This window comes from Hippichthys cyanospilos, chromosome 7 (assembly GCF_059441005.1).
Source record: "Hippichthys cyanospilos isolate Australia breed blue-spotted pipefish chromosome 7, RoL_Hcya_1.0, whole genome shotgun sequence".
NCBI lineage: Eukaryota > Metazoa > Chordata > Actinopteri > Syngnathiformes > Syngnathidae > Hippichthys > Hippichthys cyanospilos.
Window position 1 is genome coordinate 21,358,619 of NC_142375.1, and position 25,963 is coordinate 21,384,581.

Genomic DNA, 25,963 nt, shown 5'->3' on the forward strand with positions numbered 1-25,963 from the left:
CGCGCTATCATTTGGCTGCTCATTTCTCAGCCTGAAATGATTGATTCAATATTTCCTATTTCCTGTCTTGCATTTCATGGCCCCTGAATCCTATGCCTGCCCCACACACTAACACAATTTTCTTTCAAGACACGGTGGCCTAACATCTTTGACTCATTTATTGCAATGGGACATGTCTGCACCGGTCTGTAAAAAATGTCCTGACTCAGATGGAATCGAACAGTGTTTGACTAACATGTTCAAACCGATGCCCTGAGTTTACTAAAAGGTTAGCGTTTTTTTTTTTTTTTTGTGTTAGAGATCCAGCAAAACTGGTGAATTACAGACTTCGGCAGTGAAAGAGTTGGGGCTTGTTTCTTTGACATAGACATGACGAATGTTCTGAAAAAACATGAAATCGGTGCTTATAAAACCATAATTCATAAATTAATTCACAATGCAATATAACCACATGACCTAGACTGCTCTTCACACATTGTTTTTTTCATTCGCTCATTTAAAGTGACATTCTATAAGATTTAGACTTTATTCATTCAAAATTAATAAATTAAATGATATATTCAAAAACTTGCAAATAAATATATTCTTACTGACCAACAGTAAGTTTTAAATATAATCGCAGGTCTAGTTATCATGAAATTATTTTACATGGAGGGTGGCACTTCTTCGGAGGTGCTGCATTTACCGTAATGCCTCCAAAGCTCCTAAAAATGCATGCAAAAAATCCTGGAGGGCCCCCAATCCTGCTTCTTTTGAGGTTTCTGTCCTTCCTACACACTGATTATTTGAATCAGCTGCATTGGATGGCTGAAACATCGTAAGGTGGCTCACAAAGACCGGGTTCGGACATAACTGGTTTAAGTTAAAAAAAATCAAAGTACAATAAAATTTGGCCATTTGTGATTAAGTGGGAACGGGTACAGGCCAATAGGAAGGGTCCATTTGGTAAAACACACTTTTAACAAAAAGGCAATGTGGAAGACAGTGAAATAGGGCTGCTGTTTTGGTTAGCGAAAGCGTTCAAATGGGCCAAAACACAGCACACGTGTACGTACGCAACCCGGCTCCTCCCATTTCTGACTACAGTGTTAGCGTCGGGTCATTACACGCTCACACCGCTTACTCTATTGTCTTTAAGTTAGTTTACATGGGCTTGAGATGAGAGCGCGAGGACGGACAATGGGGACCCCTGAGCATCTCCTCACCGGTGGTCTTGGTGAAAACAACACCACCCCCGCAGGGAGAAAAGAATGGATGTCATGAACATGCCATCAGGACAAGTTCAGTGAGCAAAGTTCAAATGTAAATACTTGTGTTTCAATATGACGTTGCTTTTTCTGGTTCCACTATGTCACATTACGGCATAAATTTAGATTTTATTGTGTGCTATGTGCATTTAAAGAATGTACAAAGTAAATTACTTGTGAAATGACAGAGGCAAAGAATCTCGGGTCATTTTGAGACCAAGTTTGTACGTTCAATGCAATGGCTAGCTCCTGTGCAAGTAACTATGGGTACTGGCCAAATGGAGGGGACCATTTGGTGAAAAGGCAAATTTTACAGTGAGAAAAACTCACGGCCATAGTGAACCATCTAGGAACGTAGTCCAAGACAGTCAAGTGGTCTCCGGTCTTTGTCACAACATTGTCTATGAAATTCACTGTTTTGAAGTGTGAAACACAGAATAAAATGCAATATTACTCTGCAAAAGTTGTTTTGTGTTATTCTCATAGTTATTCGCGGAGATATGAGTTCAAAATTTCGTATTAAAAAAACAACAACTCAGTTTTAGGTGTATTGTTTCTCGATGTACAACAATCCAATGAAGGACAAAAAACAAAACAAAACCTAATTTAACCAAGTGGTCACATTATATCGGCCTGTGCCCGCATATGTAGCATTAGCATGTTGACGACAACAACATAGTTGTTGATTCATCACTTTTTTTTCCTGCAAGTTGGAGATAATTTTAACTTTTGGACTCCTGAGAAAGGAAAACAATCTAAAGGGTTGACCACTTGACCTATTTTCATAATTTACTCAACATTAAAATGTTAAAACTGTTAAGATAGAGTGACTCACACATACAAACATCACATAAAGATAAATCGTATCTCAGCACTCACAATCACGACAACACTTTAGTAGTTATCCCTGTTTTTGTTTATTTTTTACAATTCCTGGATTTCTTTTCTGGTCACGCAGTTAGACTTGTTCGTTTGTGTATGTTAAGTTTAATAATGTCAACAGATATTCCAACAAAGCTTCTTTTATCAAACATTTTTATCTTTCTTTGTGAGGCAGTCAGAAAAAAATTAAATTAATATAAAAACACACGCTTTAAAGTTCGATTGGTGTTGTTCTATGGCGCCATGTCAATAATATTTATAATAGCAGGCAGAAAATGCAATATTCTTAACAAGATGGCAAAAAAGGTGCAGTTAGATTATTATATGTGGATGCCCCCCTTTCAGGTGGATCCCACCTCATCAATTCCTTCCTAAACACGCCCGTTTCTCATCCATACATGTGGGAACGGACAGTATGTACCCTCAACCTCAGATCCCAGGCACGGATAATAATTTTAAGAGCTACATCAGTGAAATATTGCCGTGAAAAATGAAACTTTTGGGAGTTGTAGTATTGTACAATGATGCGAAAGGCCCCACGGCTAAACACGCCCTTGCACAAAATATAACATAAGTGTTTTTGACAACCAGACAATCGCTGCTTTGCTTTACTGAAGCATTCATACTGCGGTCTTCATATTTATAGAGCCATAAAAAAGCGAGCTCCATTTAAAGTTAGCAGGTGCACGTGTCACGGATGTTGCGGGCGAAAGTGCTTACTAACTAACACAGGCCAAGATGTCTTCCGGCACGCACCGCGGAGCACTCACCTTTGTGACGGTCATGCGATGGTGTTGGTGGTAGCGGACAGCGGTTTACCCCTCCCGCGGAATTGCACCGTGGAAAGCGGATTCCGAGTTAGCGGAGAGCCGGTGTCGTCATGGTGCTCGGCAGTGCTACACGCGGACGAGTCCGGGAGCTTCAAACTACAAGGGGAGGGGAAGGACTGGGAGGAAGAGTGCGGAGGGAGGGATAAAGAACTGGGCGAGGCCTCTACGAATCATTATTAATTATTAATACGATTTTTGTCAACATAACTAGCTTGGGGTTCAAACATGTTTTGTTACGAAATAATCTTCAGTTCAATCGGAAAGAAAAATAACTCATGTTGTACAATGTAAACAAAATAAAAAAAATATATGAACAGCATTTTGAAGGGGAAAATGTGTTTACAATCCGTACGTGCATTTACATACGATATTCTGGTGAATATGTTGTTTATGGAAAATAAATCAAGTCGAAAAAATCCACTTGTTTTTACATCTCAGGTGGTGGCCATTTTGTTATATTCTGATGGCATCACTGCTGCTCATAGCTCAGGTAATGGCCAATCACGGCTCATCTTGCAAATATCACCTGACCAAACAGGTGAGCCGTAGTTAGACGTTAGCTTAGTTCCAGCGTTTGTGATGTCATTTTTTGTCGATTAAGTTGTAAAACTGCACACTTTCGACATTAAAAAAAAGGAACATATTGTAGGTATTTTCTATGTTTACTTGGGTGGAGCCCGCCTTCTGCCCAAAGACAGCTAGGTTGGCAACAGCATGCCTGTGACCCTTGTGAGAAGTGACTAAAAAATGGGGGGATCAATATTCATGTAAAAACAATAAATAGATAAAACGTGTATATACAAAGGTTACCCGATAAAACCATTGTGATTATAACAATATAAACTGTGACAAAATGGACCATGGTGCCTTCAATGACCACACCAAAAACCTTCATCACAAATCTTTTTCCATTGAAAAATACGACCCAAAAAAAAAATAAAAAATCTCCCATAAAATCATACATCAATAGGAGTGTGCACGCCTTTTTCACCATATTGCAGTATGAAAGAAAGAACTAGACTCAGCTCCTCTGCACACTTCTCAGTACGGCAGTGATATTAGTCACATATGTAGATATTATATACTGTGTATTCTTAATTTTTCTTTAACCAGGAAAGATCCACTGAGATTTACATTGCTTTTGCAAGGAGTTTCCAGAGAACAAGTATGATAGAACTCTTGATGAGCAAGAAAGAGAAAAATGAGAAAAGATCCATTAAAAATAGCAGTAATAGCTACAGGAAAAAATAGTAAGAGTTGCAAGATTAAAAATCCAGATTAAAAACCAGCAAAAGATTACGTGTTTCATATGCCCATAAATATTACAATTTGAGTTTAAAAGATATCCTTTGTTGGCCCACGTGTCCATTGTATGCTAAAAGAGTCTGAGTGATTGTCTTAAACATACCTGTAACTCTCTTAACAGCACTAGTTTGTGCTTGCAATCCACATCTCACCACTTGAAGACTTGTAAGTCGGGTCGCTTGTATCTCAAGGCACCACTGTGAATGTTTTTTAGGCAATTAAAAACAGAATAACACAATTTTTTAAATATTTTATTAGATATACTGTACCTGCATAGATAAGCACAGTGGACTAGTGATTTACAAGTTTGCCCCAAGTTCAGGAGGGTTGACTTCTAAGGTGGAAACATGCATTCTAAAATTGTCCTTAGGCGCGAATGCTTGTCTACTGGAAACCCATCCAGGATCTTTCATATTCCTGATTTTCACTACTAGCTCAAGCCTGCCTCCAGATCAAAAATACAAATAGTCCATTGGAGCCGTGTTGGTAGACAGTAAGATGGTTGTGTATTTATAGAACATAGCTCAATAACACACACCTTTCATTTTGAATGAGGGTGTTTGTCCCACTCTAGTGTTGAACAATAGACACTGCAACTAAAAAGTTAGAGGCGCCTATCAACGCATACATACTCTTGTGACAGTGATTAGAATGACAACAAATGCAAACAAACGTCGGTTTGATTTAGTAAAATTTAATTTACAATCATCATAACTCTTCCATAAGTCTTGTTTTCAAGTTGCCTCAAATGTTTACACAGTGTAGCTGAATGACAAAAATACTTTTTTTTCAGTTTTTACATCTCGTGTCAGTTTCTGCAGCATATCATAGAGCAAATAAATGTGATATTTATCCTACTTTTAAGGTGAGTTCAAATTAACTTTTGTTGATGTTTTCATGTATGTCAACTGAGATGAACGCGCAAGACTTTATTTTTGTCTCAGGATGCCAAAAAGTGAAAATTGTCGTGTGAGATGTGAAGAACAAACACGGCAACCGCCAGAGTGATACACCTGCTTTGATTATCAAAGTCCAAGCTCCTCACGCCGGTTCTCTAGCTTCTTCTAATCCTCGTCTTCGTCGTCCTCGTCAGTCTGGTCCCTGGTCTCCAGCTCGTCCTCGTCATCCACCTGTGGGTACAAAATATCCTCCGTGGTTGCGCAGAAAATGAAGGGGAAGCTATTTTAGCTGACCTTCCTACTATGTTTATGAAAAAAAAAAAAAAAAAAAAAAAAATTATACATATATATATATATATATATATATATATATATATATATATATATAAAAAATATATAATATAATATAATATGTGCTGTTGTACTGTACTGTATACCATCTCTCCGAGGTCTTTGAGCCTCTGCCTGAGGTTGTGGATCTTCTGGTCCTGGTCGGCAAGCAGCATGAGCAGGTCGTCTTGTTCCTTCTTCGACTCCAGCAGGTCCGCTTCAAGCTTGGACATCTCAGTCTGCAAGATGGCCGCCGAGCTGGTGGACGAGGCCGCCTGTTGCTCCAGCTGCGCCCGGCCCTCTGTCAGTCTCTGGACCTCTTCCTGAAAAGTGATGATGACATAAGAAAGGAGTGTATACAAGACAGTAGAAGTGGAAGAATTAACCGTGAATTACTTTTGATAACCGATTAACCATTTCGGGGTCTTGGTTTAAACAAAATAAAAAACAGTTCTACAATTCTGTAGTGGATGGATACTGCAATCTCAGCCACTACAGAAGTGAATAGGCTATTCATTGAAAGTGTGCCTTATAATCTGGTGTGCCTTATTTAAAAAAAAAAAAAAAAAACAAACGAAAAATACAGTCTTAGGTGAAAGTAAGAGATACTTTCCACACACTTTCAATCTCTCCGTTTCGGACGTCTGCGCCGCTAGTCTGCTCTCCAGTTCGGACGTCTTGATGGCACCCACTGAATCGCCGCCACTTGGGGTAGCACTTGAAGACTGAGGAGGTTCAATTAGATTATTAACACATTCACTGCCAATGCCTTTAGACATCAAAGACACATTTTGCCCGAATAAGTTAGTTGAAAAATATTTAAAGGGACAGTGTGTAAGATTTGCAGCATTTTTCAATAAAAAGGAATAGATTAAATGATTGTAAATTTCAAAAAGTTGCAAAAAAAAAAAAAAAGTCCTGAATTTGTAGGAGTTTACCTCAGTTTCAGATCCTCTAAGTAGGAACTCATTGTTTGTCTTTAGCTGGCTGATCTCGGCTACCTGCAACTGGACCTGACTTCTCAGAAGCTCCAACTCCTTTAAGTGACAATCAAGTCAAGGAGATAAACCACACAATCACCATGCATCATTCTCATCATCGATGATGTAAAGGTCACCTTGAGGAGTTCTGTGTTTTCCGAGGTTCCTTTGGCGCCCTCGGCTGGCTGATGTCCTTCGGAACGCTGGGAAAAGAAACGATGAATGAAGTGCAAGGCTGGTTTATTAAAGGCTTGAGAAACTTTATCGACGATATTGATAAAAAAAAAAAAAAAAAAAAATGCAGATATGGCGAATATTGGCCTTGATGATCATTCCAGCCGATAGGAGGTCTATTCTTAATCCAAACCTGTCCGGTTTCTGTGGTTTCTTAATTGTACTTTGATGCAGGGAATTTTTTGAGCACCCGATTAACGCAGATCAACTTCTTAAAATAGCTAGCATTGGGAAATGTAACATTAATATGTGAAACATCTCAAATTTAAGCCTAAAGGCAACATTCTTTTTTTTTTTTTAATTCTTACTTCATATGTCCTGTAACGAGAAGACAGAAGTTACTACTGACCAGAGAGTCAATGATGGTGTCTTTTTCAGCGAGCTGCGTCTGGAGGAGAGCGTACTGACTGCGCAGATTCTCCATCTCTTCTCGAAGCTGCGTCATCTCCTCAGTCTGCAAGCCGTTGACATGAGTACCATCTCCCAGTGTGTTGTTGGCGTTACTTGGATTTTCCTTGCCTATAAACATACACGAGTCCAGTCCGGTAAAAATTTAACTTTCACATCTAAAGCTGTCAATGGTAGTGAATGAGTTAAAAAAAAAAAACATAGAACAGGATTTATGATAATCCAGAGGGTCAGTAGGACATATTCAAGAATGGCGCTAAAGATACGGGCCAATATTTAGTCACTTTTGCATTATTTAGTCATGGCGTGCAGTATGTCACCATACCTAGCTTGAGTTTGAGGAGGTTGTATTGGTCCTTGTGCTGTTGGATTTGGCTCAGCTGCTGAGCCATGGTGGCCTGCATCTGTTCAGTCTGGTTGGTCAGGGAGGACACCTGCTCCTTCAGCTCCTGTATCTTGGCATCCTGACCAGAAAGGCAAAATTAGTACTGAAGCACTTTATGTGGGTTTTTTCCTTAAGAAAATGCATTTACCTGCTCTCTTATCAGCTCTTTGTACTGCGTGACGATGTTGTCGTGCTGCTCCAGCGACTTCTTCACCTCTTCTTCCTTCTTCTCATCTTCACTGGACTTGTGGACTGCCTTGGTTATCACACCTTTTAACACCAGATGAGCACGTCGGTTTTGAAGTATTGTAGAAAAGATGCTTTGCAAAACAAAACTTGGGAGGTTTTTCTGTATTTGTTGCATTGTTTTTCAGACTATAACACAATCGATACTTGAGAATTTGTTGTGTTCATGTTTTAAATACTGTATGACTTGTATGCGTCATCAAAAGGGGAGATGTTTTAAGTATCAATTATTACTAAACCTGCTTTTCTTGTACAGTTAAAACTATTCTGATGGCAATAGAACTGATTATTTCTCTTTGTATGCTTTCTTCTGGGAGAATAGTCAACACTGACCTTCCAGTTCTTTGACCAGCTTGGTAAACTCATGGTCAAAGAGCATCTGGTCCGGATCGGGGAAAACAGGTTGTGGCTTCTGGGCGGCCCGCGAGTAGAGCTCATGTTTGGCGACGAAGCCCAGCTTTTCCACATAGTTCTCCTTGCCGATGCGCTTCTCAATCAGCTGCTTCAACTTCTCTCTAAAGAGGATTAGAACACACACACACACACACAAGAAAACCTTAAGCAGCAAGCATACGATTGCTCTTAAAGTGAGGTGGAGCTGACAAACTCACTTGGTGTAGTTTTCCAGTGAGTTGTCATTGTAATAAATGCAGATGCCCAGCAGTAGTGCACACAGGCCCTGCACCAGACGTTCATCTTCTCCCAGGTTCTCAGAAATCTGCGCTGTGAGCTACAGTGGACCAAATGTCAAGGGCACTTAAGAAAACTTATGACAAAATCTGCAGCGAGCAGAACCAATATAAGCATGTGCATAGGTCTTGATTGACTAATTGTGGCGACTAAGAAGCCAACTTTGCTTTGCTAGTTCGCAAAGGTAATATCCTGGTCACATAAACACAACCAATATAATATGTTCATATCAAACCGATTTCTGTGGCCAATCTTTCAATTTAAAATTTTGCTGTAAGCATAAAATTCAAGAGCGGCTCGGTGGCGCGGCAAATAGCACGTCCGCCTCACAGTGAAAGGGACCCGAGCTCAAATCTATGTGTGCCCAGCAATTGGCTGGCAACGAGTTCAGGGTGTCCCCCACTACAGCTCGAAGCCAGCTGGGGTTGGCAACAACAAGCCTACGACCCTTAAGCAGCTATAGATGATGGATGGATAGTTGGATAAAATTCAATTGTAAACTGTCTTTTTTTTCATAATTAAATACGGACAAAAGAAATCACCACTTCTATATTTTTTGTATCTAAACTAGAGAAATCAAACCAAATATGGGTTGGAAATAGTAACTATGCACACCAAGGATACAAAGGGGACGTTCTCCTGATTGTGTAGAAAATGTGTGACAGCGATGGGACAGTTGTTGATCCACGTACACAGCAGTATGAGGAGACCCACCCTGGTCTGAACCTTGCTGCCCTGTGGAACAAAAAACAGATCAAGCAATCATGTGCAACACAGTATTTTGAACATTTCTAAAACTCATATTAATCTTCGCAAAAGTAAATTATAAGTTACTCCTTTACTTCATGCAGACATGTGTTGCAATTGTTTTTTTACACTGACTGAAAATGTTAATTGTTGCTTAAACTGCTTTGATTTCTAAAAACAAACCCATACATGTTTTTTTTTACAAAAATGTGGACTAAAAAGAGAAATATATATATATATATATATATATATATATATATATATATATATAAAATCATTGAGGATATGTGCAAAAGTTACTATAGCATTAGTAGAAAAAAACAGCATCAGCGGACATCGTTAGGTTGAGCGATTCATGCATTCCTTACAACATCATGATTGTATGTTAGCAAAATGGTGGGAGAAAACATTTTACAAATAAATGATGACAATTTTAATGCTAAGACAAGTTATTGGAAGGGTGTAAAAAATTCAAGGTTATGATTTGGTATAAAGTTATTAGATGATGAGTAATAATATTATTTATACCAATTTGGGGGATCTCAAAGTGGAGCTAAGTCAAAATCAATATTATAAAAATTAAGTTGAATTATTCAGCATTAGAAGATAAAATGCATGTGAGTTTACAAACTTACAAATGCTAATAAGTTACTATTATTATTATTAAATATTAAAAAGTAATTGGCCATCGAAATACTCATCAATAAACACCAACATAAAAATGAATTTGTTCTAATCTAGGCCTGCTCCTAAATCAACTTTATAGTACCGTCAATGAGGCAAGACGACTGGTCCATTGCAGTTGAGTAAATAAAAATTGTAAAAAAAAAAAAAAAAAAAAAAAAACTCTAAAGCCCAAAAGCGATAATTTTGCACCAGTGCATCTTGATTATAAAACACCGGATGGAAAGGGGAACCAGGAGCTGCTAGTCACCAAGATCCCTTTCACACACAGATAGCAACCCCCCTGCAGAGTTTTCTCCTACGCAAGCCAAGCCGAAACAAAGAAAAAACACGCTCAAACTACACACAAACACAAGCAGCACGAACTTTACTCACCCGCCGGCTGAGTTTATCACCCTGAAAAACCACAACGTGACACCGCTCTAATCAATGACAATTAACCTTTGAGCATGAGGATAGGGATGTTCAAATTTGTGATTTGTGTATTTGAAAGTTAACTGTGCACAGCTTTACATACAAAGGGAAACCCATCATAACATTAATCTTCTTGGCCATAACTGGAAAATTGCTGACCCTATGGCCACTACTATGGCTTGCAGACCCCCAGGAGGTCTGGGGACCCCAGTTTGAGAACCACTGCTCTCCTACCCGTGCCCGCCTACCTGGGAGAGGATGTTGGTGCACTGCTGCAGCAAGGAGACGGGAGGCTTTCCCAGGCTGGTGGCTAGCTGGACCCGCAGCAGCTGCTCCTTCTGGGTGAGGTTGTCCTGCAGGGCGTGTGCCAGGGCCACCGACGCGCACCAGTTGGACAGGGAGTCGGCCGAGAAGAGGCCGCCGCACAGCAGCTGGCCGGCTGAGATGGAATTGGCTGCGAGTTGCACAAGTAATGATGAGGTAAGTTCAACAAGTACTACATATTTTTACTCAGTTACACCAAAATTGAATGTTTTCTCTCTACACATGAGATCAACTATTGTAGTTCTAATTAAAGCTGCATCAGCAAATCTGGCTGTGACAGGAATAGCGTATTTTCTTTTCAAATTAAGAGCAAATTTGTTGTAACATGTCACAACTTGTTGCTAAATTGTCTTATAATGAATTATAATTCATATAATTATAAATTATAAAATCTGTTGACTGACCGTCGATAGTGGAGGGCAGCAGTGTGGCCACAATCTCTCCTTGCCCTTTCTGGTTCTTGTACAAGAAACATTGGAAGCAGTAGAGCACAGCGCAGCGCAGCACAAAGGGTTGCCTCTCGTTGACCATGGACATGAGCAGAACTACGATTGCAGGCCTATGGGCAAAGATGAGAGGCCAAATGAGGACATTGTTGTTGATGTAGTGACCCGCCTGCTGCCACCTTGTGGCATCTTAGTGCCACCATTTTGTAGCATCTTTGCGTCAAGGAGCTTAAGACTCTAAAAGTGCATTTTTTTTTTTTTTAGAAAACCATAAATAAGTGAGTTATTCAACAAATAAGGTTTGGGATTACTCTAAATAAAGCTGTCCCTATCGAATCTTTTTAAAAATTGATGATCCAATTGGAATGCGCCATTGCAACACTGCTTATACAGTATCTGCAAGAAAGGTTCACGTGGAAAACAGCGGTGCAAACATGATTCTGGCGGAGCTTGAGTTGGATATTTTTAGTCGACCTAGTTTTACAGTCGATGTACTCAACACGGTCGACTTTTTTTTTTCTTCAGACGTAACTCTAACGTTGAATTGCTATCTTACCTGGGTGGGTTCGATGGTGCGTTGACAGACGCGAAGTAGTCCTGGTTGATCTGTGATCCCCTGATGACTTCCGATACAGTGTTGATGGTCTGTAAGGAATTGTCGACAGGAAGTCTGTATATGAAACCACCGTACTCCTCCGAATGTGCGCTACTGATTGTGATTTACCTCAGTGAGGATATCTGCCGGAACGCCAGTGGCCATGAGGATGGTGCACAGCTGCTGCAGCAGGCCACACTGAAACATGGACTTCTGACAGGTGGCTGTAGCTCCTGGCGAGTTCACGGGTGACACCATGACTCGCACCAGCTAGGTTCAACCAACATAGAGCAGAGTATTTTGGATGTGACACTATAAAACCGAGCTAAGACTGGCAGTAGGCATGGGCTGATATTTGATTGTGGCAGTATGAAAACCCTGAGCAAAAATATTGCCATATCATGTTATTAAAATTCCAGCGCTAGAATGTTCTTTTATTATTATTATTTTTTAATATCTGGGAAAATTAAAAAAAAAAGCTGTTTTGTATTCACTTATTTTAAAACAATAAAAGTTTTAAATGAATTAAATGAACGATTACATGGATAAAAGTTAACATTCAACTCTTGCTTTAATTCTTAGCGAGTCACAGGGTTGCAAATCACTGGTGAGATATTCTTAAAAAAAAAAAAAAAAAATCCATAACGCCCCCTCTTAGTGTATGCCAAGAGAGTAAGGGGAAAAAACTGACGATTGACTTGATACTGTAAGCAAAAAATAAATAAATAATAAAAATAAATAAAACCATTCTGTCAAACTGGTTATCAGCCCATGCCCACACACAAAAGGAAAAACTGGTTCCATTTCAACCCTGTAAACCTCCAAGGTGGGTCAGTGAGACAATCAAAAGAAAAAAACGAAACTTAAAAGTCCAAGAATACTGTACAGTACCTGCAGCATGAGGTGAAGGTTGGTGACTTTCTGTGCTGACCAGCTCGAGTTGTCGTCACTGACCTCGAACCACGGCCGCATACGCTGGATGAAGGAGCCTTCTTTGAAGAAGTTCTGGTTGGAGCTGTTGTTCTTGAGGAGGTTGTGCAGTAGGAGCAGACAGTCCTCTACCACAATACCTGGACACAAAGTTTACAGGAGGAAAAGCAAAATTGTATTACCAATGAATTGGATCACCAGAATAACTTCACATGAGAAATTGGCTGTAATTGGTTAATTGGTAGCTGGTCACCTGAGCCACATATGACGGCGATATCATCTTCAGGCAACAGCAAGTAGCAAAATGTGTTTTTCAGGGTATTAAAGATATAGGGGAAAAAAAAAATACTAAACAATTATGGACAAAATATTAACATCTGCAAAAGGCTAACTAGGTTTAGAAAGTCTTTAATAATTTCATAAAGAAAATTAATTGCTATTTTATTATTATAAGAGACTGCTTAAACTGCTTTATTAATCTAATCCACCACAGCCTCCGTATCCTATAATGTGGATGCAATAGAAAAACATGTGGAGAGCTCCCACTAATTACAACAATTACATTCAACACAATGGTGCATGGTATTTTACTCATTTGTTTTATTGGCTCCCATACCGCTCAGTAAAATGATGTTGTCTTGTCAAACCGGTTCGCAGTGCAAAGTATGTTAGGGACTGCGGGTGTTGCGTAAACAACAGTATTCTTGAATCAGTGAGACACTAGCCCTGAGACTGTCGGGACAAAAGACTTGACCGAGGAGAAAACGTGGCAACCGTTTGCCATGCACTCCAGGGGTCAAGAAGCGGAATGAAGTGAGGCTGCATTCAAGTTTTTGTAGCAGTGAGAAAGTCTAAAACTGTCACTTTTAATTAACGATTCAGACATAGTGTCCATTTCTACAGAAAGAATTCCTGCATTGGAGCTTTTTATACCTCCATCACTGCTGCCCTCTTCTGTGATGATATCCAAGAGGCGCTCAAAGGCGTTCTCAAAGGCCACAATCTTCTGGATGGCAGCGTTGCCCTTGGTCAGCTGCTGGAGCAACAGTAAGCCCTGCAGGGGGTGGGAAATGGCTCCATTAAGTTTCCAACTGAAGAGACAAAAAGAAACTCGTACCGAATAAAAAAATGTGGAGGTGCTCACATCATTGCGTATCACTTCTCTAGAATCGGCCAAAAGGTCCATCAATCTGGAGACACCTGCGCATGCAAGCAAATGCTTTATACGTGCTGGCAAGCAACATTTGAAAACATGCTAAACAGAATGGATCTCAAACGCACCCATGGGGCTGACCAGGATGATGCTTTGCACCTGGACACGCTGGTTCCTCAGGAGGGCCGTCAACAACTTCACAGCGGGCCAACGCACGTGGAAGTCAAACTCCTGCCATGAAAACATGCGGAAACAAAGGGAGGGCGGAGCAGATGTGGCACCTGTAAAGCTGATGTTCATCACAAGCTTGGAAGTGCTGGTGAGAGACACTTATTTTTCAACTGTAGTTGAGGAGGGGTCAATTATATGGGCTGAGGCATTTATTTCAATTCGTCCATATTTTTTGAAATAACAAACGATATTAAATCACCTGTCGAGAAAACGAGATAGGACCATCAAGCACCATGTCGTGCTATGATAAGAGTTTCTGCATGTATCAACAAATCTAATTGAACGTTTTATAATGCTATGACAGAAACAGTATTTCTTTCTTTTCAAATTAGGAGCAAATTAATTGGAATGTGAAGCAAACTTGTTAATTATGCTACAGAGACCTCTTTCTGAGTTTGGTCATGTGACGTTCGCAAGCTGAGCGTATCATTGACAAAGGAGTACCACAAAGTTCACCTTTAGGTATTCATCTATCCTCTATTTTCGTCAACGACCTCTCCAAAGTTTGTTTGATCACGACTCATCATGCGAATATCACATGACCAAACTCACAAAACAGGTGAGTCATGATTGGTTATCCCCTGAGTAAATGTGATGTCTTTTTCAGTGGATAGGAAGTGTCAAAATGGCCACCCCCAGAGTTTGGTAATAACGGGTGTGAATTGCTGCTAAATTTATACTTTACAAACACAAAATCATTCGGAAAGCCGTGTTTAGACAAAGGGCTTGACTTCCACTTGATGGCCGAACCGTCATCAGTAAACACCTCCTAAAATAAACATTTAACACCTTGTATTTTTGGAAGTAGGCTAAATTAAGTCCCACCCCAGCAGCAATTATGAGGAAAAAAGGTGACATAACTCCTAAAGTCAAAGGCGTTCCCCCTTATGTCTCTAGACAGTTGTACCTCCAACATGGTGAGGAGCAAGGTGATGTGCTCTGGGTCTTGGATGAAGGCCTCTGTGAACTTGGCGCCCAGGTCATCTGACTGTTTCTGGGCAGTCTCATCTATACAGAAAAATAGGATGAAATAACAGGTGAAGAAGCACAAACATATATGAGGGGCTACTAAGACAGGGAAATTTTCCCACATTCAGCCCCAGCTAGCTGTCGGTTACATCCAAATACGATGGAAACCCCTGAACTGGGTCAATAGAATAACTCTCGCCTCATTCATACAAGGGTCCCTCGAAATTGGTGGCAAAATAAAAGATCCTTGTACACAGATCCCAGTGAAGTGGAATTTCGGACCGGTTCAAGCGGCTTCCTTGAAGACATGTAGTTTCAAGAGACAAGAAAAGCCAACCATAAGTGCTTTTAATTGCTATACTGATGATGTGACGTTTTCCAACAATGGACCGTGAATCATGTGCCCAGGTGAGGTGTGTGGTTGCTGGTGTAGGATCATTGAAAAGAAGGGCAATCATGCACAGATAAAAAGTTTTACCTTCTGATTCGTCTGTGAGGTTAAGACATGGAAGAGAAGAAGAGAGAGATGACAATCTTTACATTTAAAATACAGACATAGTTGGCGTACAGGAAGAGAGCAATGCACACTAAGTGATTGGCCACACGAAGTCCTTTGAGACTTCGGTGATTCGGGTCTATGCAAATAAAATTTGATTTGATTTGAGAAAAAATGTCAAAGTTGACAAGCGACCTTTTTTTTTTTAAATGGCATGCAATATTTCCAATCAGTGGCAATGTTTTCTACCTTGCTCCTCCTCCTCCTCATTGCAGATAATGTTGTACAGCGTGTCCAAAGCATAGCCGAGGATTTCGGAGTCGGATCTGTTGGATTTTATTGTGAAAAATGTAAACTGCTATTATTCCCAACAACTTGGATCAACGTCAACTGTACTGATACGCACCTGTCGGTTTGCAGGATGTTTATCAAGTGATCCATGGCTTGTGTGCCAACTTCCATACGATATTTCTACAAAACAAATGATAATTATTTAAAGACGAGTAGGACCCGCAGAAATCGGACATTTGAAATTTGTTCGGACATACTTATTGCAGTCATCACTTTGGAATTTTACCTTTGAGAGGGATTTAAGAGCACGGGCCGCATCCCTCCGGTCTTCCAGGAGAGTTGACGAAGCAACTCTGTCGCACAATTTCTGGATCTGTCACAAAAGAAAGTGTTATTTATTATATCGCATGCTAAAAATCTAGAGTCATTTTAAAGTGGAAGTACAAAGTTAAGTTTTTATCCGGAATTAATTCAATGATTAAAAACTGCTCATGTACATCGAACATATTTTGTCACTTGCTGTCTATGTATTGGAAGGTTCAAGTAACGACCAATCACAGCTCAGCTTGTAATTGTCACATGACCGAAAGAGCTGCGATTGGTCATTTCCGGAGCCTTGAGTCTGGGATGTCATTTTCAGTCGACAGTTGTTTTTTTCTAAACATCAATGGCCCATGCAAAATATTTTGGTCTATTAAACAAAATGAATATTAACTTTTACTTTTGAAAATGGCTAAAAAGATAAACTACCCCTTTTTTTATTAATAATTAATAAATGAACATTTATTGTTATGCTTAAAGCGACTCAGTGACGCAGTGAATAGCACATCCGCCTCACAGTTCATGGGACCCAAGTTCACCTGGCTCTGGCCTTTCTATGTGGGGTTTGCATGTTCTCCCCGAGCCCACGCGGCACGTATTTTTTTCAAAGATTAATGAAACAAATAAGGTCTGTTACAAATGATCTGTTACATTCACAACAGAATTACGTGCGATTCATGAAACAATGTAATTTGCAACACAATGACTGGATTAAACATCAGATAAGACTCCGCAGTAACGGTATATTAAATAAAACACGAGATAACTAGCAAACGCAGAAAATGAAAGGTTAGCAACATTAGCATTGGAATAAGTCAATATGAACATAATAGGCTAATTACTCCATTTAAAGGACGACACCGCGTAAATGTGTTAGCGTAAAGTTTCAGCTTTATGTAGAGTCAAAAGACATTTTTAAATACACGTTTAAAATAATAGAAAGAGGCTAAAACATATCTAAGCTAGCTTCAGTTATCAGTTAGCTTCATACCGTCTCCGCTCCAGTCGGCTGCGGCCCGGCTGCCTGCCCGCCCATCACTCCCCTGATGAAGTTCATCTTTGCAAAACGTCCACTTTGCGACCCCTCCAACGACGACACTCCGGAATCTCCTCTAGGTGATTCGGGCGAGGAAAAATAATTTGAAAGAAAGCGTAAACAATCGTGTGTTGTTGTTGTTTTTAATGATTTTTGAGAGGTTGGCAGAGCGACCGGAACTCCTCGTTGAAGAAGGAGACTGCGCACGCGCGAGGACGTGGCGATACGTGGCCCATCTGTGGAAAATTTAAAGGGCCAGGACAACAAAAACGAATACCGTATTGAGGGCATTTTGGGTCAAATTTAGTTAAACATAAACAAATATTGAAATATAATTTAACAACGCTTTGGCGACATTAGGATCCATATTGAATAAGTAGAAAAAACAATTATTTTTTAATTAAATAAAATATTTAAATAATTATATAACAAGTAAAAATATCTTCTAGTTGAAAAAAAGCATTTGAATAAATATAGAATCATGAACACGCAGTAGCATAATGGATTAGTAAAAAAGTAATCTTAAAGAATAACTGTACAAATTGTTTGTACGAATCTGACAGTAACAAGATCTATTTGGAAAACTACAAATTTGGTTTCCAATGATTTCGTCATATTATTAACCAGTTAATGACCAGCCCTACTTACAATAATAGTAAAGCCGCACAACACACAATCAATGTTATGAGTGGTGCTGATATCAGTAGTTTATTAAGTCTGACATTCAAAATGGAAAGGAAAGTAAAACCAGGAAGAAACTATCTAAAAAAAAAAATGTTTTGGGAGCAACAAGGGGAAATTAATACAGTAAAAGATGGCTATAGTTTTTTAAGCACACAGAACATATATCCATTCAAAAAGGACTGGCATGATTGTGACTATCCAGTTTACTTGCAACCAGAGAGGAAAATAAGAATAATTTACAGCTTCATCTGCTTTTGAGGATCCACGAGGATTGGATCTTCACTGTCATTTAGAAAACTAAACAGAAATCTAAAGCAGTGAAAAAACTACTCTAAAAACAGCTTGTGCCAATTGAATGAATTATGGAGGCCTTGTTCAAAACCGACAGATTGTCCATGGAAATGTGCCCCCCCCCCAAAAAAAAAATAGTGCAATACCCACCAGCCAAGGAAGACCTCATTACCATATTTTGTTGCTACATCACTTTCCCCCATTTCAGTGCAAGATTTTCAAAACCATATTTTTTTTTTTCCAGCCGAAATTAATGGACAGGGTACATCAATATATTTAGAGCAATGAGTAGGCAACCTTTTGAAAAATACAAATGCGACTAAGTCAACTCAGGTAATTGCTAGGTGGTCTACAATATTATATTTTGAGACATATGAAACCCTGAGAAGAAAAAAATGCAGTGGAATCTCCAAAAGTTGGACACCAGCCTTATTTTTGGCGAGGAAACATCGAAAGTTGCTTTTTTTTGTTATGCCACACAAGGGTAACGGTGACGGCCCCCACCCTCCCAAAAAAATGATTACCAAAAAGGAAATGAAAATGTGCAATCCAACAAGTAAAATATGACATCAACCAATTCACCGAGTAGATTTCTAACAAAATACTGTATGGTGACTGCCTTTTTTTTTTTTTTTTTTTAAATGCGTGTAATGTTACCAGGCGTTTTTTTTTTTTCTTTAACCTTATACTCCCTACGTTGCTTTTATGATTATTCATGTTTAAATCTTTTTTCCATCTGACATTGGAGGCTCCAATTTGTCTAAAATGAAAACGTTATGTCGGTTAAAACATGAAAAATAAAAATGTACCTTTTTTTTTTCTTTTTAAAGATGAGCCCCTCAAAATTTAAACAAAAGCAAAAGAAAATGTACAAAAAGTCACATATTTAAACTGGAACCAGACCATCAATATTAACTTCAATCTGATCAAAGCCCAAAAATGGCATCGCTTCAGTAAGAGCGAAGAAGGTGAACGCAGAAGGCACCGTTTTTGTTTTTATACACGTACAAAGAGAAAGGAATGCGAAACAGTAAACTATGACTTTTGCTGTACATTTATTCTGTCACTTTTTGATGACAGGAGATACGTCCATCCCTAGCTGGCCCAGAAAAGGAAAAAAAAAATGAAAAGAAAAGAAACCAGAGCACCACGCTTCCATTCTTCTTTACCCCTTGTTAAGCCCGCCCCCCCATGTCCAAACATACTGTCATTTGGTGAACTTCCTGGATTATTTATACTTAGAAACGAGGCAAAAATAGGTCATCTTGTCCATCCAGCAGTAAAATGTAAATTTTCGGTATACATTGGTCACAGCAGCGAGGCCTGCCCCGTTTGTGTCGTGTCGCTCCGGCAGCTTTCCGAGCGAGAATGTTGACGCAAGGAAGGAGAAGAAAAAAAAAATAATATATATATATCCATGAGTCCATGAGTTCATATTGACGACTGTGAATTTTTAAACAGTGGTCTCTTGGTAAGAGGGAAGGGTGGGGGTGGGGGGGGGGTGGGGGAAGGCAGGCCTTTCCCTTCGGAACAGCACAACTTTTGCATCTTCCTACAGTAACTAGCATAGAAAATGTGCAATGGAAGGTTAAGTCAAGGCATAATCTCATTTATCCAGAATATCGGGCTGTTTTTTTTTTTTCTCTTTAATGGTACTGTAGTCTTTCAGTCCCTCCGAATGTGGCACAAGATGACTCCTGGTTGCTTTCCCCGCGCAAAATGTACAAATGATAGGTTTGTGATTTCTTGCCGGAGCAAAAGGAAAGAAAAAAAAAAAAAAAAAAAGATCTTCGGCTCACAACTAAATAAGCTCGACAGGGTGTGTCACATTCCAAAGCATAGAGGAGGGGGGGGGACAAAACTGATCAGATGACATAGGTGAAGACGACGGTATGACTCGGCGCTCTTCTCAACGACGCTGGGTTGTGAAGCGGCCTTCGCCGAGGCCTCCCGAGCCCCTTCCGGACCCCATGCCAGGCTTGGCGGCCATGCCGCCCCGTGGCGGCGGTCCCCTGCCGTCGCGCTCCCGCATCATGCCGCTTCCCATGATGCCTCGCGGGCCTCCGGGTCCTCGGTCGTTGCGTCTCATGTCCCGACGGTCGTCGCTGCCGGCGCCCCGGATCTCTCGCTCGCGCGCCGCCCGCGTCTTCTTCTCCTCCACGTTTAAACGCACTTCGCCTCGGAACATGATGGGCTACGGGGTGAACAGAATAATCAGGATGGCAGGAAAACATTAAAACCCAATCAAACAATTGACAAGTATTTTAAATGTTGCGATTCCGCTCTCTCGACAAGCTAAGGGTGTGGAAATAAAAGAAAAGAGTAAAATAACGTCTTCGGGTTTGAATTAGTTAATTGTTCTTAAGGTTAACTGTTTCTTAAATAATCTGATCTAGATTGATATGATCTGGAAATCTAAAAAATGCAGAGCAATGTTTGTGAGGTTTCATGGTAGAGGAGTTTTACGATACTAAATCGAAGCACCACCCAGTGAGTAAAAGCGGGTAATGAAATGTCAATACATGCCCCGTCTACCTTGGCCCCAAGGATTTTCTGCACGGGATCAGAGTCGTCAAACACCACAAATCCAAAGTTGGGGAGCTTGCCGCTCACACCTTTGGTGTTGATACGCAACTCCACAACGGTCCCGTAGGCTGCAACAAGGAAAAAGATTGAATCGCATCGGAGGATGAGCTTCATCATGTCGTCTTTCTGAAATGACAAATCGGGGCGCGTACTCATGAAGAAGTCTTTGAGCTCGCCCTCGTCGATGTCGTGCGGGAGGTTGCCGACAAAAAGCTGGTGGCTGTCAGGATAGCGCACGGTTCGCCTGCCATCCATTTCGCCAGATTCGCCTTCCCCTCTGCTGCCTGACGCACGAAGCAAAGATACAAAATTTGATTATAGCACTAAATATTTCGCTATGCAACCTCTATCCAAAAAAAAAAAGACGTTGAAAGAAATTTTCCACAGCCGAGTCATCTAGCCAAGAACTTTCACTTGATTTTACCTTTGTTTACAAAACTCAGATGCGACTTTCCCATTTGTGCATCCGATGACGGGACGCCCTCTAGTGGAGAGAGCAAGACAAAGTGCATCCACTTCAAATTTCCATGAACGTGAAAAAATAAATAAATAACAGCAGAAAATGAACTGGGCTTTACCGGGTCTGGGGCCTCGTGGGGGGAAGGTCGGTCTGTCGCGGGTGCGTTGGTCTCTGGGTCGGAGCGGCGCCGCCTGCGTCTCCGGCTTGGTTTCCACTCGGGCCTACGGGCGGATGCAGGAAAAAAAAAAAAAGAAATAAACATACACTCATCTTGCAATTCTTCCAAGAAGCTGAGGATGGATTTCAGTTTCAAAATACACGTTTGGCTGAGTGACTACCTGTGAGCTTGGAGCTTTGACAACATGGGGTGAGATTCCAGAGGCAGTGCCGGTGGGAGGCAAGTTTTTGCTCGTCACTGACGCCCATGAGAAGGTCTGGGGGTGGAGCAAAGACACGACTGAATTAGAACATCAAAAAGATTGTATTCATTGTCCATACAGCCCAGTTCTATCTAGGGGTAAGAAATGTAAGGAATAAAATGCATTTGAGTACAAGAGCACCCGTAGTTAAGGAACAATTCAGATGTAATGTTCACATTTACTTCCCCCACCGAGGCCACTCTGCCTCCCAGCAGACAACTGCAGAGTTTATTTCTGTTACAGTAACTAAGGAAACAAGGGAGTAGAGAAAACTACAAGTGATTGCACAAACTGTAAGGTTGAAGCAAAGAGGGTTTGTTTTTTTTTAAATAAATAAAAGCACCAACTAAATTACCAAAATTGTCAAGAAAAGACGTTTCATGGCTTCAGCGTGACTTTTTACATACCTTGGGAGGCTCCTGTGCATGTGGTGGCGACTCCACTGGGACTGGCGAGGCGGCTTTTTCCTCCAATTCTTCCAAGACCTTCTCTTCCACTTCTGCCTTTATCTCTTCAACTTTGGGCTCAGGTTGAGGCTCAATTTCTGGCTCGGGAACCGGCTCCTCCAAGGACTCCTCCACTCCGTTACTACGGAGAAACAAAAACGGGCTCAATTTTTTTTATTTTTACTTAAGCGCCTCAAAGTGAATAAAAACAACAGTTTACGCATACGTGACGGGGTGAGGCTCATAGTAGGCGGTGCTGTTGGGGCTCTCTTGCAACGGCTCGGGAGATGCCTGCCTCTCTTCCGGCTCTTCCTCAACTTCCTCCTCTGATTCTGGAAGGAAACAAAATACATTGATGACCCGTCAAACGGAAAAATCGGAACAAAAGAAACAAAGTTAAATCATGAAGATCTATTTATCTGCACTAGCAGCACTCAGTGATAGGTAGAACAATTAACCTCTCTTCCAGATGGAAGAAGGTACAATTATCTTTCGTAGCCACCCCTTGTCATTGCCAATACTTTACACAAAATAAGTCAATTGAGAAAAGGTGCTTATTTCAGTATACGAGTATGTATTCCCACCTATGGACCTCTGTCAAGCGAAATTTCCAAACTCAGAAAACAAAAACAAAAGAGGGTGTGCATAAAATTTTCTACCACTAAATTACATGAACGATCCATTCCTTACAACAGAATTTCTTGTATCCGAAACCCGGAAGCGATACGGAAGCCCGCTGTAACGCAACCTTAAGAAGGTCCTCATTACAATTATTTTCCCCTAAAATTATGAGCAAAAGTCCTTACCCTCATCAAGTTCGGCTTCCGAGTCGCAAAACACTTCATCCTCATAACGGAAGATGTCATTGTGTACGTAGAACTTGTTGGCAACAGAACCCTGGCAAAGGAAATTTTAACATTTTAACTATTCATTTTGTTAAGCAGATAACACAGGTATAGCTCAGAGAGCAAGACTCATGGCAACAGCCTACCTCTGGGGCGAGCACAAATGTCTGCATGAACTTGCGCATGGGCTGCCCGTTATTGGAGAGCTCTCCAAGAACCTGCACCACTACGCCGTCGCTGAGCGTGGCGTGGGCATCCACGTGCCGGATCTTTGTATGGCATTCGCAAAACTGCAGCGACATGACCTTCTTGTGGATTTCCTACGAGATGCACAGCATAACTTGTCAAGGCAAGCCGATTATGACTTGAACTACAATATCGACAGGAAAAAGGAGAACTGAAAGATTGGTACTAAACATGGATTTAAACTTATGTTTGTTTTTTTGTGATGTCATGTCACGACAGACGAATTACAGTGACAGCAAAGAGAGAAAGATTAAGAATTGCCATAAAACTGATGACATAGTGTGTGGCTGCCCAGTACAATATGAGCAAAGGAAGCATAATTAAAAAAAAGTAGGTGTAACAAATATTTTACCGAGAGGAAAAGTATCACATTAACTAAATTTTCTCTGGTCAAAAGTACAAAAATGGCATGAATCTACTGGAGCCTTCACAATGCTGCCGCAATTATTTGTCCCATTTTAACAAAAGAAACATAAGAAGGTAAATAAATTGCTCACGAGGTGTAATATACTGTCATATTTGTGTGTTGGATGTGTGCCCTAAAAGGGCATGGCCCAGTGAATGACGTCAGAAGCTGGAGGAACAGCAACTTGTTGTGATAATCATTCTATATACTTGTGTGGTTGACTGTCAAATAAATGTCTTTCTTCTTGCCCATGCATCACGGCATTACAGTGCCATCAAAACTTCATTTCAATCATTACTATACATGTAGCTTTGTAAAAATGACCAAATGACAAGACTGCGATCAAAAACTCTATCGCACCGTAGTGTGTTTAAGATTTGAATTTAAAATAAAATGCGGTTAGTGGTGACCTACCGATTGCCCATACACAGCTTCCACTAGCTTCCCACTCGGATCTACACCACCATGAACATAGGAAGAGTTCCTCCCGTAGAACCTAAGAACAAGGCAGGGTTAAACCGTGAAGCAACACAGCCTCCCCTTGCACATGCATGTCAAACATTACCTGTGCAAGTAGTCCGGTGCCTTGTTTAACAGTGTGTAATACTGCCTCACAAACTCCCGCCCTACAAGCAGGGGACTGGGTTTCTCCATCACCATTTCTTTGGTAAACAATATTAAGTGCTGAAGGACAAAGACAGGACATGTAGTTAGCGTAAAATGATTTTCCAAACTTTTACCGTCAGGATTCAATCACACCATTCTGATCATTCGCCACCTGTTTTTGATACAGCGCCATCCCGTCGATTTAATACTGCAATTGCAGTTAAAAAAAAAAAAAATCAATCAGTGCAACGCAGTTCAGGTGATAACAGCTTTCATGGTGTCAGGGGTTTAGTCGACATGAAAAGTTGGAGTTGGCCGTCTCCAAATTACACATTCAATATAGATGAAATTCACCTTAACAAACAAACACACACAGGTTCTTTGTCTCACTAGTAGGCCTTCGTCAATCACACAACAGCTGACTGTTAGCAGGAGGCTAAATCAGAAGCTACGAAAGACATCCGAGTCAATCGAAAAGGACAAAGACCCAAGTCGAAATAATACAGGTCATTTGTGTAAATGCTGATTTGTCAGAAAATATTAACCGCAGAATATTGTTTATCAATCAGACGTTTTCGCAAAGTCGTGGCCTGCATGCAGATCATAAACCTCGCATTTGTAGGATTATGTCATCTCTCTTGATCGGGGGACACACTGCCCCCTAGATTTGTCAACAATACCCCTAATTAAAACAACAAACTGAGTGCCATTTTCACAAACACCGTGTGATAAATAAACAAAGTCTCCTAAGCTAGCCAACGCTAACTCGCGTTAGCACCGGAGCTAAGCTAATTTGTGGCGTCGTCTTTCTTTACTTCGGTCTTGGGCCACAAATGATTACGTTAATCAGAGTGTCCTGTAAATGGGTCATGTTTTTGGAGTTATATTAAACCGAGACGGAAGAAAAACAATATGGGAGGCGCGGCAGATAATTTAACATAAAATGAAAATGGACGCACAATCAACGACACAACAGACAGAAGCGTTAGCCGTTGGAACGTCTTATCATAACAACATTGTTATCTTGATTACATGCCATGCATTTTCGACGAAAAGATTTTTCACGTTTTTTTTTTTTTAATTTAATCTTGACTGACGAGCCTCAAATTAAGATCGATGCGGTAAGCAAAACAAAGGGCAGCGACGAGAATGTACAAATCCCGTCAAGTATCAAGTTAATGTATAGTATTGGTTAAAAAAATACAATAATAAAATACGAGTTTGCTTGACAACAACAAACTAGCGCCCGCTCCCCCCAGCGAACAGTTTGACCAAACAAGGCAGGCTAAAGTTAGCATTTTTGCTTAACAGTCACAACATTAGCAAGAAGAATGATGCTAACTTACCGTGTTAAAGTCCTATTGATATTAACAGAATAGATGGCAATAATAATTATAATATGAGTGACGGGGAACCGCAAATGCACAGGCGAGTGTTTACAGTTCTGTGGCCGACGATTTATGATCTTCGAAGTAAGAGCGATTGGAAATTTAAAGCGATAGGTTTCGAATTCGATTTATTGTTTTACCCCTGCGTTTTGGCGCAGGAGCCCCCAAGTGCAGTGAGCTACCCAATCAGCGTTCTGCACTGGGTGTACGTGGTATGACGACACAACAAAAGCCCCGCCTTCAAAAAGTTTATAAAAATTGTTTACCGGGCGAGAAATATAATATGCATTATTTTTCATTTTAAAACGACTCACTGGCATTTTTGAATATACAATATTGAAGATTTACTGACGTTTTCACGACCAGACCAATCCATTGGGCAACATGAACCGTGACGTCATATCATTAGGCTCGCCCTCAGAAAAATAAGCAAAATTCGATCATCATCGTTCAACTTTTCTTTTTCTTATTTTTTTAACAATTTAAAACAGCCGCCAAGTGGCTTTACAATAC

The 25,963-nt window shown here is 40.5% G+C and overlaps 3 protein-coding genes across 6 annotated transcripts in view; all 3 read right to left on the reverse strand.

Annotated features, from left to right (window-relative positions):
• coro2aa (coronin 2Aa) overlaps nucleotides 1-3,067 on the reverse strand; it is a 30,826-nt gene extending 27,759 nt beyond the window's left edge. Inside the window, exon 1 of the mRNA XM_088419756.1 lies at nucleotides 2,900-3,067. Coding sequence (XP_088275882.1) covers nucleotides 2,900-2,914 — 15 coding nt within the window. The 5' untranslated portion in view covers nucleotides 2,915-3,067. The remainder of the gene's footprint in view (nucleotides 1-2,899) is intronic.
• A 1,871-nt stretch (nucleotides 3,068-4,938) lies between these two features.
• uso1 (USO1 vesicle transport factor) lies at nucleotides 4,939-17,272 on the reverse strand. Of its 3 annotated transcripts, XM_088420356.1 has the most exons (26): nucleotides 17,029-17,247; nucleotides 16,003-16,089; nucleotides 15,832-15,896; nucleotides 15,675-15,751; nucleotides 15,408-15,419; nucleotides 14,868-14,968; nucleotides 13,858-13,960; nucleotides 13,721-13,776; nucleotides 13,510-13,630; nucleotides 12,538-12,716; nucleotides 11,776-11,916; nucleotides 11,608-11,696; nucleotides 11,010-11,164; nucleotides 10,530-10,735; nucleotides 10,243-10,263; nucleotides 9,061-9,171; nucleotides 8,358-8,476; nucleotides 8,080-8,261; nucleotides 7,649-7,770; nucleotides 7,441-7,579; nucleotides 7,057-7,226; nucleotides 6,611-6,676; nucleotides 6,432-6,530; nucleotides 6,114-6,218; nucleotides 5,601-5,816; nucleotides 4,939-5,394 (listed from the first exon to the last, which is right to left on the reverse strand). In XM_088420356.1, the coding sequence occupies exons 1-26, from the start codon at nucleotides 17,092-17,094 to the stop codon at nucleotides 5,329-5,331; spliced, it is 2,874 nt and encodes a 957-aa protein (XP_088276482.1). In that variant the 5' UTR covers nucleotides 17,095-17,247; the 3' UTR covers nucleotides 4,939-5,328. The 3 variants fall into 3 exon arrangements, with proteins under 3 accessions (XP_088276482.1, XP_088276484.1, XP_088276483.1); XM_088420358.1 differs by lacking the exon at nucleotides 15,408-15,419 and having other exon boundaries at nucleotides 17,029-17,272; XM_088420357.1 differs by lacking the exon at nucleotides 10,243-10,263.
• Nucleotides 17,273-17,755: 483 nt separating this feature from the next.
• Nucleotides 17,756-25,571, reverse strand: g3bp2a (G3BP stress granule assembly factor 2a). 2 transcript variants are annotated; one of them, XM_088419873.1, is made up of 13 exons: nucleotides 25,409-25,571; nucleotides 24,022-24,140; nucleotides 23,871-23,952; nucleotides 22,951-23,124; nucleotides 22,766-22,856; nucleotides 22,186-22,291; nucleotides 21,921-22,101; nucleotides 21,433-21,528; nucleotides 21,213-21,315; nucleotides 21,059-21,118; nucleotides 20,787-20,918; nucleotides 20,584-20,702; nucleotides 17,756-20,242 (listed from the first exon to the last, which is right to left on the reverse strand). In XM_088419873.1, the coding sequence occupies exons 2-13, from the start codon at nucleotides 24,114-24,116 to the stop codon at nucleotides 19,958-19,960; spliced, it is 1,524 nt and encodes a 507-aa protein (XP_088275999.1). In that variant the 5' UTR covers nucleotides 24,117-24,140; nucleotides 25,409-25,571; the 3' UTR covers nucleotides 17,756-19,957. The 2 variants fall into 2 exon arrangements, with proteins under 2 accessions (XP_088275999.1, XP_088275998.1); XM_088419872.1 differs by having other exon boundaries at nucleotides 20,575-20,702.
• Between the last annotated feature and the right edge of the window lie 392 nt (nucleotides 25,572-25,963).